The sequence below is a fragment of the Ursus maritimus genome, assembly GCF_017311325.1.
Source record: "Ursus maritimus isolate PB19 chromosome X unlocalized genomic scaffold, ASM1731132v1 scaffold_X1, whole genome shotgun sequence".
Classification (NCBI taxonomy): Eukaryota; Metazoa; Chordata; class Mammalia; order Carnivora; family Ursidae; genus Ursus; species Ursus maritimus.
This window is the reverse complement of record NW_024423319.1, coordinates 82,694,838-82,709,634: the sequence shown is the minus strand read 5'-3', so window position 1 is coordinate 82,709,634 and position 14,797 is coordinate 82,694,838. Positions and strand designations below refer to the sequence as shown.

The window sequence follows — 14,797 nt, the reverse complement described above, 5'->3', positions numbered from 1 at the left end:
AAGAAAGAAAGAAAGAAAGAAAGAAAGAAAGAAAGAAAGAAAGAAAGAAAAGAAAGGAAGGAAGGAAGGAAGGAAGGAAGCGGAGGATCAAACAGAAACAGAGGCAGGAAAGTGGCATAAGGTCCAGACGGCCCTGCCCTAATGAGGGTCAGAAGCAAGAGATGAGGAATCGGAGAGGGATCAGCGAGGGCTTCCTGGTATCCTGTACCTGCTCCAGGGCAGCCAGGCTGGTCCTCAAGGCATTGTTCTCAGCCAAAAGTCCTTCCACTTGTTCCTGGGCATCTGCACTCTGGATGGACACCTGGCCCCAGCCCCATGCCAGGTGAGAGTGGGTCCAGAACAGCGGGGGACAGGACTCACCCACAGCCAAGAAAGAAAACACACATGTGCACGCGCACCACGACCAGGGGGAAACAGGACCCCTGGGGCCTTCCCTGCCTGGATAATACCGGCCGAGGCTGGCCCCCCGTTCGCTCTCCACCTTGCAGAAGCTGCCCAGTACCACGCACCTGATCTTGCAGGGCTCGCAGAGCAGCTGCATGCTCCAGGCGCTCCCCCTGCCGCTGATCTCTCAGTTCCGCCAAGCTCTGCAGTGACCAGGGCAGGGGAGACCATTCCAGACCTCAGCTTCCCCTGAGGTGCATATAACCCTACGGACTCCCTCTCTGACCACCTGACAGCATGTCCCCAGCACTTGAGGGTCGCAGATTACCCCGCCATCAGACTCAGTCTCACCCAAATTCTAAGTCATTACCCCCAGGAGTCTCGGATCCCATATTCCGGGTCTAAGAATCTTAGAAAAACACCTAGGCTCTTGGGGATTTCAAACCCACCCCCATCTGTAAGAGGTCTACACTCACCCAGATTCTAGCTTGGAGGCCCCAGGATTCTCAGATGCACTTAGCCCCCTGGGACTACAGCTTCACCCAGACTCCTAACCCCAACACCCATGGGTTTCAGACACACTCCATCCCTGTGTCTCTAGCTCCCAGGAGTCTCAGGGTCCACCCAAACTCCTAGCCCCAAACCCTAGAGGTTGCAAACTCATACAATCTCCTAGTTTCCAACTCCTGGTGAGGTCTGACTGACCACCACCACCACTACCCCCACCTGCTACTTCTGTCCCCAGTCTCTGGGGATCTTCAGACCCAGGTAACTGAAGACCCAGCTTTACCCACACTTCTGTCCCCAGCTCTTAAGGACCTTAGACCCACAAACCACCGTATCCCTTAATCCAAGGGATCTCAGACTCACCTGCTCTAGGGGGAAGCCTAGAGGCTTTAAAATCCCCTAGCCCCTAACCCTCGGGAGCCTGAGACCCACCTAGACTTTTGCTTCAGTCTCTGGATGTCTTAGGCTCACCGTTTTTGTTTTTTGTTTTTTTTTAATTCACGGCCTCCAGAGGTCTCAAGACCACTTAGCCCAAATGATCCAACTTACTAGTTGTCTCAGCCCTCCAAACCAGCCCTCATACCCCGAGGGCATCAAATACAGTCAGTCTCCAGGCCCACCTGTCCGCCCTTGTATCTATCCAGCTCCCACAGGTCTCAAAGTCCCCCAACGTCCAGGGAGTTCAGGCTCATTCCAGCCTTGGTACCAGTCCCCAGTGACGACAGATTTCTCCAGACTCCTGTCTGCAATCCCCTAGAGTTTCAGATTCATCTGCACTTTGGCATACAGCCCCAAGTCCTTAGCCCCCCTGAGATCTTTGATTCATGCACACTCATAGGCCAACTCCTAGGGCTCTCGCAGCTCGCTAGTTTCCATTTTCCTATCTCCTGGGGGGTCCGGGACCCATCCGGTCCCTATATTTCCAACACAGGAACTATTCGATTCCCCAACTAGTCTCCGCAGACCTCAGGGTTCCCTGGACTCCCAGCTCTGGCCTCTACCCAGCAATCCCAGAATCCAGCCGCTCACGTGATTGGCAGCCTCGAGTTCCTGCTGCAGCTTCTGAGTGCGAGCCAACTGGGCTTTGAGATCGGCTTCCTTCCTCTGCTGCAACTCCTCAATCTTATTCCTGGGGGTGATGGAGGGCACGTTGACCATGGCCTGAGGCCCTGTCCCCCAGCTCTGCCCCTGTGGTCCTCAGGCAGTGCTGCCGGGCACCGCCGCCACTGTCCGCCCGCACACCCGCCCCTGCTAGTACCGGCTGTCGTTGAACAGCGCCTCCTTTTCTGTCTGCAGACGGCAGAAACTGGACACAGAGAGATAGACATAAATGCATCAGTTCCACAAGTCAGTCCCCTCCCCTCCCGCTGGTCCCCCCAGACCCCTCCCTCCGCCTCGGGAAGAAAAGAAATTTACCTTTCTTGTTTCTTTTTCAGTTTCTCAGAGAGCTGGGGTGGGGGACGGGGGTGCAGACAAGTGATAATATATTAGTAAAGACAAAAATAAATTTAGTATTTATAGACGCTTCTCAGCAAGTCCTTTTCAGAAGCTGGAAGTTACTTATGTTACCTTGTAGAATCCAAGAAACAGTCCTGAGAAGTGAGGACTACTGGTTTTACAAATGGGGAAACTGAGTCTCAGGAGGGTTAAGTAGTTTGGTTGCCCAGGTGGTCAATAACAACAGCATGATCTCCACCCAGCTGCCTCAGGCTCCAACGGACAGCATTTACACCCCCAACATATGGACTGGCAGCCACATCATAGAATGGCTAGGGCAGGAGGGCCTGGAAAGTAGGATCATGACTAGACAGTCATGGAGAAGCATGGCAGGTGGGGAGTGAGACGGGGCAAAGTCCAGGGAAAGCTCAGCGGCCCTACCTTAGCAAGTTCCTCCTGCAGCCTGGATGTTTCAGCCTGTTTGGAGCTCTGCAGGGAAGGATGAGGGAGGGAGTTAATATCAGCAAAGGGGGAGGTGAGGCCTGTGCCTTCCCCTGCCCTCCTGCCTCCCTAACCCATCAGCCCACGAGTTGGTGATATCATAGACATCTCCGTGGGACCATAGGCAGAGCTAGGGCATCTGCCTGCCTCCTGACACCCTGGCCCCAACAGACCCAGGTTCACCTCCAAGCCTTGCAGTTGCTCCCAGAGCAATCTCTTTTCTTCCTTCTCCATTTCCCACTTCAACTCCACTTCTGCCAGTGGCATGGGGGCCGGGACAGTGGGGGCTGGGCCCCCGGGGGGGTCCCCTTGGCCCTCACTGGCAGCTTGGGCTCTCCCGGCCTCTTTCCCATAGCGCTCCTGCAGGGCTGGTGGGTACAACAGAAATATATGATGGATGAGGTGGTCTCTGAAGACCCTTGCCGTGCCTCAAGTAGATGGAAGAGTTGGCCTTGGATCCCTCAGGTAGAAGAGACTTGGCCCCAAATGACCAAAAGCCTACAAAACAAAGGCTCAGCCCCATCCACACTCCTCACAAATCTTTTAAGCTCTCCCATCCACTGAAATCCTGTCTACAATCACGCCAGCCCCAGCTAGTTTCCCAAGCTCTACCCCCTATCCCTCTAGCCCTCCAAGGTGATGCCCACCATCCTCCACCCCCCCTACTTACAGCTGAATCCTATAATCTCCTAATCGTCAACCAAATTTACAAAACCTCCCTCCTGATGACCAAACTAGCACCCACCACGCCACAAGCCCCAGCTGCTCTCCAAACATCCCCACGCTGGGACGCTCCCACACTCTAGCAAGTCTTCTTTGAGCCTTCCTCCCAGACCCCACTGACAATCTGGGCTCAGAGTCTTCCGAAAGCTCTTTCATTCACTATCTCCATTTAGCAAAGACTCCTTTCTGATGTTCCATCTGCTGATCTGTAACATTTGCTAGGTACCAGACACCGAACTCAACTCAGAAAGATACCATCTCTTATCTCAGCTCTACTGCAGTCTTGCACATGGGGGACATCCCCACAAGCACCCAACAGATGAGGAAGCTTTGACTCAGAGGTGAAATGGCTCATCCAAAGTTATACACTGGTTCACGGCAGGGCCTCATTCGGAAGCCTTGCCCCTTCCCCCAGGAGGAAAACACCCTACTCAATCCCCAAGATCCCCACAAACCCAAGGAGGGACTGCTTGCACCTGCCACATTTTTCTGCAAGGCTGTGTTCTCCGCCTGCAGTCTCAGCAGCTCGCCATCCACAAGACTCCCAGCTTGGGCACTGCCTGCCCTGGCAGCCCCATCCTTCAGTTGCTGGTTCTCCCGCTCCAGCTGCTCCATCTGGCTGCAGAGCTGAACAGGGGAGGGGTGAGGGAGCAGACAAGCAGAGAATCAGAACAATATTGGCTGCAATATACATAGCGCTTGCCTGATGTGCTTTACAGTTGATGTAATTCCCATAACGCCCCTGCATTATGTAGGGGGCCGTCGTTGCTCATTATCCCCACTTCACAGATAAGGACACTGAGGCACAAATGTCAAATGACTTCGAATTCACCCACCTCTTAAGAGGCCGCGTCACAGGAGATGGAGGCCACTGAGGGCAATTTTCTGCTTGCCCAATCACAAACTCACAGTTGCAATCCAAGACCTCAGGCAGGCTCCTACTGGAAGCTGCTGGTCCAGGATGTCAGCATCACAAATAGCCCCACTGCCAGACCTCCTCTGTGAGGGCGGGGTCTGTGTCTGGGAGCCTAGGTACCACAGACAGCTTTCGGGGCATTTCCAAAGCCAGCTCTACCCACAGCCCCTCATCGTCAGCCCTCGGCCTTGGAGAAATATACAATGCGAGTAAAACTAGGCCAGCCCCTTGCTCAATTCCTGGCTAAAAGAGTTCTCAGACTGGTCCTGACAAGATCCATTGTCCCCAGGGCACCTGGGTGGCTCAGTAGGTTAAGCATCTGCCTTCAGCTCAGGTCATGATCCCAGGCTCCTGGGATGGAGCTCCAAATTGGGCTCCCTAAGCAGGGAGCATGCTTCTCCCTCTGCCTGTCACTCTCCCTGCTTGTGCTCTCTCTCTCTGTCAAATAAATAAATAAGGGGCGCCCAGGTGGTTCAGTCATTAAGCGCCTGCCTTCGGCTCAGGGCGTGATCCCAGAATCCTGGGATCGAGCCCCGTGTTGGGCTCCCTGCTCTGCTGGGAGCCTGCTTCTTCCTCTCCCACTCCCCCTGCTTGTGTTCCCTTTCTCGCTGCCTCTCTCTCTGTCAAATACACAAATAAAATCTTTTTAAAAAATTAAATAATAAATAAATAAATAAAATCTTCAAAAAAAAAAAGATCCTTTGTCCCCATTTTCAGATGAGAATACTGAGGTTCACAGAGAATTTTTATTCTCTTGCCTGGGATATTTTCTACACAGAACACTATTCCTTTCATCCAGTTCTTCACATGACTGGCTCCTTCGCATCCTTCAGTGCTCTGTTCAAATGTCACCCTTGAAGTGGTATCCCCCAACTCAGAAATTCCGAAATCTATCTCTAGCACGGCACTCTGTTCATTTCTTTCTTACCTAGTACTAATCACAATTAAATTGACCTGGTATATTCTTAATTTCTTAAAGCTCTGCAAATGTTTGGATTCTAAATTGTGACTGACAACTATACTTTGCTTTGTAACGTAGGGTCACAAGCACAGATTCTGAAACTAGCCCACTTGGTTGTGAACTTCTACTCTACCATTTATTAGCCATGTGACCTTGAGACAAATGACTTCATCTCTCTGGGGCTCGGTTTTCCTCATCTGCTTACCAGAGATCTTAATAATATCTCGTTGGCCTGTTTTAAGAATAAATGAGTGAATAACATAAAGCACATCGAACAGGACCTGGCATACGGTAAGCACTATATAACTCTCAGTTATCTGTACTATTATTTTCTTTTCTTTTTTTTTTTAAGATTTTATTTATTTATTTGACAGAGAGACAGCCAGAGAGAGAGGGAACACAAGCAGGGGGAGTGGGAGAGGAAGAAGCAGGCTCATAGCGGAGGAGCCTGATGCAGGGCTCAATCCCAGAACACTGGGATCACGCCCTGAGCCGAAGGCAGACGCTCAACGACTGAGCCACCCAGGCGCCCCTGTACTATTATTTTCTTAAATTTTTATTTTATTTAAGATTTTATTTTTAACTAATCTCTATACCCAATGTGGGGCTTGAACTCACAACCCCAAGATCAAGAGTGACAAGCTTTTCATGGGGCGCCTGGGTAGCGCAGTCGTTGGGCGTCTGCCTTCGGCTCAAGGCGTGATCCCGGTGTCCCGGGATCGAGTCCCACATCGGGCTCCTCAGCTGGGAGCCTGCTTCTTCCTCTCCCTCTCCCCTGCTGTGTTCCCTCTCTCGCTGGCTGTCTCTATCTCTGTCAAATAAATAAATAAAATCTTTAAAAAAAAAAAAGAGTGACAAGCTTTTCTAACTGAGCCAGCCAGGCACCCCATTATCCTTTTTAATACATTATCTTTCTCCCCATCCCACATCCAGAATATAGGCTACCCAAGAGTGAGGGCCAGGTTGTGCTGCTTACAGCTATCTCCAGAATGCAGAGCACACCGGGGGTGCTCAATAACTATTTGCTGAAGGAAAAATGGAGCTGAAATATCTTGGCAAGTAAGTGGTGGAGGCAGGCCTTGAACCCAAGTCTCTCTGTGAGCACTACCAGTTCCCAGGAAAAGGAGGGGGAGTGGGAAGCAGGTTATATAACTGGCCCAGTGCCTGGCCCAGGGCAGGTGCTGAGAAACACAAGTTGGATTGATGGAGGAATGCCTGCCCCTGCCTCATCCTAAAAGAACCACGATACCATTGAGGCTGGAAGCAGAAAGTAGTGAGAAGTGAGGCAGCAGTGAGGTCAGCTATTACGTGAGTACCAAGGGCTCTGAACAGTCAGGGTCAAGGACCCACTCGGAGCTATTGCTTAAAGGAGTGATGTGATAAGGCCTGCAGGTCAGGACAGCCTCTAGGGCATTGGCTGATAGGAGAAACTAGAAGTGAAGAAACCAGCAAGAAGGCTATGGGATTAGAGCAGGTAAGAGGTAGTAAGAGCTGAGGCAGAGCAGGGCCACAGGATGGATCTAAGACTTTTAAATAGTCAAAAAAATATTTTAGTGAAAAAATGAATCAGTAATAATAAAAGGATACTATTAGTAACTAATACCTAGGGCACCTGGGTGGCTCAGTCAGTTAAGCGTCTGCCTTTGTTCAGGTCACGATCCTGGGGTCCTGGGATCAAGTCTTGCATTGGGCTCCCTGCTCCGTGGGGAGTCTGTTTCTCCCTCTGCCCCTCCTCCCACTCATTCTCTAAATCTCTCGCTCTCTCAAATAAATAAATTTTTTTTAAAAAGTAGCTAACACCTACATAACCAATACTATGTACAAGGCTGTTATAAGTTGTTTACAAACATTAATCCATCCAATCCTCACAAAAATCCCTGCAAGGCAGATACTGTCATTATAACATTTCCAATTTAAACATATGGGAACCAAGAAGCAGACAGGTCAAGTGACTTGCTCAAGGTTACACTTAGTAAAAAGTAGAGCCAAGAGTTTAGTCTAGGCCTTTTAGCTCTTAACTATTAGTTGTCAAATCATATCTCCTGACATTGTACCTGTTTAAAGGCTGTTTTCATATTTTGTTTTTTAAGGGCTTAAGAACTATATTCTCACATGGAGTCCTGGAATTACCATTTTTATTGCCATGAGAATTTTTTCCTTAAAACACACTAAAACTGTAGAGATTACTTTTTTTGTTTTTTTGATTATTTATTTATTTCTTTGTCAGAGAGAGAGAGAGAGAAAGAGAGCACAAGCAGGGGGAGCAGCAGGCAGAGGGAGAAGCAGGTTCCCCGCTGAGCTAGGAGCCTGATGTGGGATTCGATCCCAGGACCCTGGGATCATGACCTGAACCAAAGGCAGATGCTTAACCAACTGAGCCACCCAGGAGTCCCCCTTAGAAACTTCTTGACCATGGACACAGAAGATAGATGAGAAACAAAAGATAATATCTCTAACTCCCTAGTAGGTTTAGGAATAGCCAGGACACTAAAATCAGTGAGGAGATAGAATTACCCAATCTGGGATGAATTATCTAGAAGAACTAGAACTCCAGGCTCAGGTCAGATGAAGGGGAAGGAAGAGAAAAGGGAAGCAGCTAGGACATCTTTCTATTTCATGCTAAGCATAAGAATTTTACCTAAGACCCTCCAAGAACCTGGAGCTCCCTAGCATCAGCTACCAAATATATACAAAGGGACTTGAAGCTTAAAGAAAAGGTGTGATTTGGTCTGGGACCAGCTGTCCTCAGGGCTTGCAGCCTTCTAATCCCAGCACAGCGAGCGGCCCCATTTGTCAAATCACTGCCCCCCAGCACAGATCCGGGATCTGTTTCAGCACCACGGACAGTGATCCAGGGCCTGCCTCTGTCCAACCATCTTCAGCAGCCCTCTAGCTTCAGCCCAGGGGGCCGCTACCCCTCCGATCCCACCCAGCTATCCCAGGCACCAGTACCTTGCTGAACTCTGCCATAAGCGTGCTGTTCTGCAAACGAAAGTCCTCCTCCTGGCTGTGCAGCTTTGCCTGTAGCATCTCATTTTCACTCAGTAGTCCCTCGACTTCCTGCAGTGGCAGACATGGGCCAGGTCTCGAACAAGGGTAGAAAAGGACAGAGACGTGGGGCAAAGAAACAGAGAGGGAGAAAATGACGGGGGGGATCGTTGGGTACAGAGAATGAGATGGGTGAAATCAGGAGATACAGGGAAGGAGAGAGACAGACATGGGAGGGTAGAGAGAAGGAAAGATGGACATGAGGGGAGAGAGGGACATGAGGGGAGAGTGGGAGGAAAGAGTGGTAGATAGAAACAGGTGAGAGAGGAGGTAGAGAGAGATGGGGAAAGGGAGACAAATAGGGAAGGAAAGAGGGATGGAGAGGGAGAGAAAAGAAAGAAAAGGCAGGAAGAAAGAGAGATAGGAACAGAGAGATCAATGGGAGGGAGAACAGAACAGAGGGAAGAGAGAGGGGGTCAGGGAAAGAAATGAGTCAGGAAGCAACAAAGGAAATGGGGGGGGGAGAAACAAGGAGTCGGACAGAGAAAGAAAGGGAAAGAAGAAAAGAGAAATGATGGCAGATAGGAACAGGTAAGGGAGAGGAAAAGGTAAGGTTGGGGAGAGAAGCAACAGTCAGAGAGGAACAGGAAGACAGGCAGAGACAGACTCAGAGAGAAGGCCAGCCAGAAAGGGAGAAGGAACGATGGAGAGGTCCGAGATGAGACAAACACAGGAAAATAAAGACAGACATACAAACACAGGGCAGTGAGGTAGTCACAGATGCAAGTGCACAAACAGAGAAAGAAAGGCCAGTACCAGGAGATCCCAGCATACGGAAATATCGCCCCTCAATCTCCCAGACACATTCACCCACCATGGGTCCCCTTACCTGAGCTTTCTTGCTCTTGCTCAATGCCTAAAGGTGGGGGGGGGGTGGGAAGAGAGATAAGGTGAATGGAGATGGTCTCCCTCACTAGGATATGGAGACACTGTGGCAAGTGTCAAGGGGATACAATGATGACGCTTTGGGGGATGGGAGCATCTTCAACCACAAAACTTGCATGAAATTTGTAGTCGACGGGAAGGAAGGAGTGAGTGAGTGAGTGAGTGAGTGAGTGAAGGGCATCCTGCTTACATGTTTTCCTCTTAGCTCTTGAGACTGTTCATGAGTCTTAGTATTTAACCCTTCATGGGCTGGGTTTCCAGGCTCAGAAACTGTGGCTACATTGCTACATCAGTCCAAACACATCTATGTGGATCCCTCCATGCACCATGAAAACTGCTGCTCCCTTGTTTGGGCAGCTGAGGGCATTGCCACTTTCTGCAATCAGCACCCTACCAAAGAGAAGCCCAGCTTCCTGACTGCCAGATTTTCTGCATTCTGTATGCCTTCATCTAACAAATATTTATGGTGTACATAACATTTGAGCTAGTGTGGGGACAGAGCAGTGAAGAAAGAGACAAAAGAGGGACCTGAATGCCTTGAGGGGCCATAACAGGTTATACACTACTTCATCTCCAGATGATCTGAGAAGTAGGTCTAGTCTCACTTGACCAACAGGACCAGGACAGGGATAGGAAGTGGGAGCACAAGGCAGGAGTGTGAATGAAGGACAGAAGGCAGATTCAAGGCAGATTCACCTATAGATGTGACTATTTAGTTAGAAGTTAGTGAAAGAGACTGAGTAATTGAAATTGAAAATGCATTAAGAGTAAATTAAAATTAATCAATAACTAAGCAGGATTAGATAAAATTAGCAAACTAAAGAGACTTCCATGAGAGCTTTTTGAATGACTGATGACAGCAGGTAACATTAGGCCTGGTTCCCTGGAGGTGCTCCGTGGATAGATGAATGAGTCAGATGGTTACGGCGAAGCATGGGTGGGTGAGTGGGTGGAGGGAGGTACCTTCTGAGCTTTGCTGAACTCCTTATCCAGGTAGGCGACCTTCTGTCGAAGACTGGTGAGCTCTGGTGTGGGGAAAGCAGGGAGTCTCAGCCTCAGGCCTCTGAGGTTTTCTCCCTTGGACTGTCCCCCGAAACCACCCCCACCTAATGAGACCCTCTTGGCTCACCAACGCCATTCTTGCGTAATTCATCTGAAAGCTGGTAGTTATCTGTCCGGAGTTCCAGGAGCTGAGCCTTGGGGGAAGCAGAGAAGTTTAACAACTTGGTTAGGAATGTGCCCCTATTTTCACCATGAGGGAACCAATGCCCTGAGCCCCACGGACACTGCCGCCCTTCCGGTGCCTCTCCAGCCACTCCTTAAGACCTATGCACACTACATCCTAAATGGGCCCTCAGCCCATGTCCCACCTTCTCCAGCTCTACTTATAACCACAGCCAGCCTCACTCTTCCATCCCTCCCACTCTTCTATCCCTCTGCACTCAGGCCATAGACACAGCACTGATGCAGTCAAGTTCTTGCTCCCATGTGCTCCATGGCTCCCCACGCCCACAGGATAAAGTTCTCCCTCCTCATCCTGGCTGACCTCATCAGACACTAAACACTGTTCTATCTTTCTGTCACAGGACAGTATTGTCTATCTTCTTGGCCAGACTTGGAGGGCTCTGAGTATAGGGGACAGGGGCCTGTATTCCTCCCTCTTTTCAAGGGAAGAGGGCCTGGTATTCTCCTGTTCAACTTACACTAAGTTGGGGGCTGCCTGGGGTCCTCACCTCCAAGGCTCTCAAGAATTAACCCCTTTCAAGAATTAAGGGAAAGTGAAGTATGGGCCACTCCCAATAGCATACCCCTTCCTAACAGCCCTGTGGCACACTGAGGCCAGTTCTTCCCAGACCTACTGTCCCTTACCCCATCAGGATCTTTCCCTCCTCCCGTGGCACCAGCCTTCACCCCCTGGTGGTCTGCTTAAGGTTAAAGGGCTTGGCCCCTACAGAATCTTTCCTGCCCCTGTTACTCTACCAGATCCAGTCATCTGTCTCCCCATCTTGATCCAATTTGTACACCCTTGGCATCCACATAGAAGCCCTATCCGTCAGAGCCAAATGGTTTTTCCCTCACCCATGGTCCAATGAAATCAATCTTCCTCATTCAAGAGTCCCCCACATCCCTCAAGAACTCCCCAGTCATGATCCAATGGGATGGCCCTACATCCTTCAGGGTCTCTCCTCCACAAAGCCTTGGGTTGGCCAACTGGATTACTCTTACTCACTTAGAATCTCCCCTCGAAAGTTACAGGTTGTAACTTCCCCTTTCACGGTCCAGTGATCTCACCCTTTCACCCTAAGCGTTCTTCACACAGGAACAACTGGTTTCTCTCATTCAAGGATCGATGGATTACCTATCCTCACTCAGAGTTCCTCCTTTCCTCCCACAGGATCCTACTCAGGGCTTCCCCACTTTCAGACGCTCCCCACACACAAAACCAACGGTCTTCCCCAATTAGGAACTCTCTCAACAAGAGCCTACTCTGGCCTTGCATCCCAACTCAGAGTCGTCCCCAAAAGAATCGAGTGGTCCAGGGTACCCAATTGGGGTACCTCCCCAAAGTCCAGTGATTTCCCCTCTGTGTGGTCCAAGATATCACTCTTTAACCTCTTCTGGTCCTCTCTCCAACAATAATTAATGGTCTAATCCATTCGGGGTCTTCTTCACCCCAGGCCTAATGGGATCACCCCTAATCTAGATCCAAACGTACCGCCCCCTCCTAGGATCCACTACCAGCACTCTCACACAGGCTCTCCACCTCCCAGGAACAATGACAACATGTGGGGTCTTTCCCCAAATCCCTGGCACAGTGGTATCTCCCACAAACATTTCCACCTTCCACCGGGTAATGGTACTGTCCTCTCAAGGGCTCCCCCCACCATGACGCAAATGGCCCAACGCCTGCTTCCTTCCTCTCCAGGCAAAATGGTTTCGCCCTCTCAGGATCTCCTTCTCTTAAAACCCAATGTTATCATCACCGATCCACAGTGTCCCCTGTACGGGCCCAAAGGTCTCATCCCCTCCAGGTCTGAGTAAGGTATCGCCCACTCTAGGACTCTCTCCTCCGCCCACAAAGCTAACAGACTCCAACCCCTCAGAGCCCAACGGTATCTCGGAATCCAAGAGTCTCACCCCTCTGAGCCTCAGTTTCCCTTCTCCAGACCAACTCCTTAAATTCAAGGTCCACCCCAACCAACCCCTTCTCAGAGCCGGTAGCACGACCTCTCTCCACCCCGCCCCCCGTTGCCTATCGCGGTGGTCTTTCCCCGGCGAGCGGCACCTGCATCCGCTGAAACTCCTCCTCAGACAGAGCTTGCGCCATGTTCCTCCCCCCCACCCCCCCAACAGGCTTCTGCGCAGACGCAGTTCGTCCCTCCTGTCAGTATTAGGGTCGGATCAAACCACTGGCCAGGAATGGAGGGGGAGGAGTCTACCCCGGAAGTTCAGTATTTCGCAGACGGAGAGAAGAGAGTGAAACTGACAGGTCAGGTGAATTGCAATTTAATGTTTTACCGCACACTAGGTCATCAGATCTGGCTTTTATGCTCTCATAGACCACCCATTATGATGCGACACTGTGGTATCCCTATGTCATGGGTGGACTCGTCGCTAGGGAAGTGTTTGCCGACAGAAAAATCACCCTTCCGCCGTACTCCTTTAATGAGAATGGTTGACTTATAACCCTAGAAATGAAAGCGGAAGCTTGGCTCTGGTCTTGTTCCCGCCCTCCTCCGAGTGACCCTAGAGGGAAATCCCGCCTCTGGTGAAGCCTTGGCTTTTTTTGAGGGGGGGGGGATACGATTTGACGCCGATTTTTTTAACATAACGCCGGACATCCTGTTAGGTAAAGGGCCTAGCCATAAATAATGTAAAATACCCAAGAGGAAAGAATGGCAGTGAATCAAACGAAAAAGCTTCGTTTAAAAAACAAAACAAAAACAGGATGGCCAAAGCCCAAGAACATCCAAATAAGTAGTAGAATGCATTATAAGCCTCTCTTGTGCTTTCTGGCTCCCTATACAAACCCCACCACCCAAGCAGTAGTTTTTATCTGGGAAAGAAAAACATTAGAAAGCATGTTTAGAGACATTACCAGTACTAGCATACTCTCTATTTTCTTTATCTTTCTTTGGTGGGGGGCGGTAACTTAATTTTTATAACATTTTAAATGTACCCGAAAGCAAGAACGGTACAAGGAAATTTCAGGTACCCTTTACCCAGATTCATTCATTGTTTACATTTTACCACCTTTGCTTTATCATTCTTTCTCTATATATAAACTTCCTTTTTTTTTTAAAGATTTTTATTTATTTATTTGACAGAGAGAGAGACAGCCAGCGAGAGAGGGAACACAAGCAGGGGGAGTGGGAGAGGAAGAAGCAGGCTCATAGCGGAGGAGCCTGATGTGGGGCTCGATCCCACAACGCTGGGATCACGCCCTGAGCCGAAGGCAGACGCTTAACCGCTGTGCCACCCAGGCGCCCCTATATATAAACTTCCTGAAGCATTGGCTTCAGTATTTAGTGATGATTTTCTAACACCACATTCCTTTGGTATTTATTAGTTGCTATTCTACTGTAAGGAAGAGTTTTCTCTTCTTCCCCATTTATGTATGTATATATGTACAGACTTATTTTATTCAATGAATTATAATCACTAACATTATTTCCTTTGGTGCTCATACTGTCCCAGATTTGGCTAGTGGGAGCTCCTTCAAGTTGACTTCGGTGTCCTTTTGACATGCCCCCATTGTTTTGGGGTTTTGTTTGTTTGGTTTTTTTTGCACTTTCTCTTTGGCACTATAAGATGCTCCAGACTCACCTTATTCCTTTTTTTAATTTAAATTCAATTAATTAACATAGAGTGTATTACTAGTTTCAGAGGTAGAGTTTCATCAGTTCATCATCAGTTCATATCACACGCAGTGCTCGCTATATCTCGAGCCCTCCTTAATGCCCATCACCTAGTTAACCCATCCCCCACCCCCACCGCTCCTGCAACCCTCAGTTTGTTTCCTAGAGTTAAGAGTCTCTTATGGTTTGGGGCGCCTGGGTAGCGCAGTCGTTAAGTGGCTGCCTTCGCTCAGGGCGTGATCCCCGCGTTCTGGGAGGCATTGTGGGAGGCGGTCTGGGAGACGGTCTGGGATCGAGCCCCGCATCAGGCTCTTCTGCGGGGAGCCTGCTTCTTCCTCTCCCACTCCCCCTGCTTGTGTTCCCTCTCTCACTGGCTGTCTGTCAAATAAATAAATAAAATCTTTAAAAAAAAAAGGAAGTTTATATATAGAGAAAGAATGATAAAGCAAAGGTGGTAAAATGTAAACAATGAATGAATCTGGGTAAAGGGTACCTGAAATTTCCTTGTACCGTTCTTGCTTTCGGGTACATTTAAAATGTTATAAAAATTAAGTTACCGCCCCCCACCAAAGAAAG

The 14,797-nt window shown here is 49.5% G+C and overlaps 1 protein-coding gene across 2 annotated transcripts in view; it reads right to left on the bottom strand.

The window, feature by feature from the left end:
* Nucleotides 1–12,766, bottom strand: part of GRIPAP1 (GRIP1 associated protein 1) — a 26,965-nt gene extending 14,199 nt beyond the window's left edge. For both annotated transcript variants that reach the window (XM_040631794.1, XM_040631800.1), the window contains exons 1-13: nt 12,649–12,766; nt 10,492–10,558; nt 10,326–10,387; nt 9,307–9,333; nt 8,382–8,489; nt 4,029–4,179; nt 3,013–3,197; nt 2,770–2,817; nt 2,308–2,339; nt 2,150–2,197; nt 1,921–2,020; nt 510–587; nt 209–301 (exon numbers count right to left, since the gene is read on the bottom strand). In XM_040631794.1, the coding sequence (XP_040487728.1) occupies nt 209–301; nt 510–587; nt 1,921–2,020; nt 2,150–2,197; nt 2,308–2,339; nt 2,770–2,817; nt 3,013–3,197; nt 4,029–4,179; nt 8,382–8,489; nt 9,307–9,333; nt 10,326–10,387; nt 10,492–10,558; nt 12,649–12,690 (1,041 nt within the window). In that variant the 5' untranslated portion in view covers nt 12,691–12,766. The remainder of the gene's footprint in view (nt 1–208; nt 302–509; nt 588–1,920; nt 2,021–2,149; nt 2,198–2,307; nt 2,340–2,769; nt 2,818–3,012; nt 3,198–4,028; nt 4,180–8,381; nt 8,490–9,306; nt 9,334–10,325; nt 10,388–10,491; nt 10,559–12,648) is intronic.
* Nucleotides 12,767–14,797: the final 2,031 nt, after the last annotated feature.